Genomic DNA, 322 nt, shown 5'->3' on the forward strand with positions numbered 1-322 from the left:
CCCTGCACCCACAGCTGGCCCTCACCTCCAGCAAAGCGGGCATGAGCAGCTCCTCTGCATCCAGGGGGTATGGGACCTCCAGGACAGAATTGGTCTCACTGCTGGCCACGGCTCGCACCACGATGCGGCCATCCGGCCAGGTCACCTCCAGGCTGCTGGCTTTGTCATTCCCTACAGGCAGGCAACCCATCAGAGGGGGCGCACCCGGGGCAGGTAGGGGCCGAAAGGAGGTGTGGGGGGGTGGTAGGAAAGGAGGGGCAAAACCTTGCCATGCTCAACAAGCTAAGCCCCAGGTGCCCGTGTTGACAGGCCATGCACAGGG

At 64.3% G+C, this 322-nt stretch overlaps 1 protein-coding gene across 1 annotated transcript in view; it reads right to left on the reverse strand.

The window, feature by feature from the left end:
- Positions 1–25: 25 nt before the first annotated feature.
- The window catches only part of CRTAC1 (cartilage acidic protein 1), a gene marked incomplete at both ends in the record, with an annotated part of 2,782 nt that continues 2,485 nt past the window's right edge, over positions 26–322 (reverse strand). Inside the window, one exon of the mRNA XM_010163768.1 lies at positions 26–171. Coding sequence (XP_010162070.1) covers positions 26–171 — 146 coding nt within the window. The remainder of the gene's footprint in view (positions 172–322) is intronic.

This window comes from Antrostomus carolinensis, unplaced genomic scaffold (genome assembly GCF_000700745.2).
Source record: "Antrostomus carolinensis isolate BGI_N321 unplaced genomic scaffold, ASM70074v2 scaffold37742, whole genome shotgun sequence".
NCBI classification, from domain to species: domain Eukaryota; kingdom Metazoa; phylum Chordata; class Aves; order Caprimulgiformes; family Caprimulgidae; genus Antrostomus; species Antrostomus carolinensis.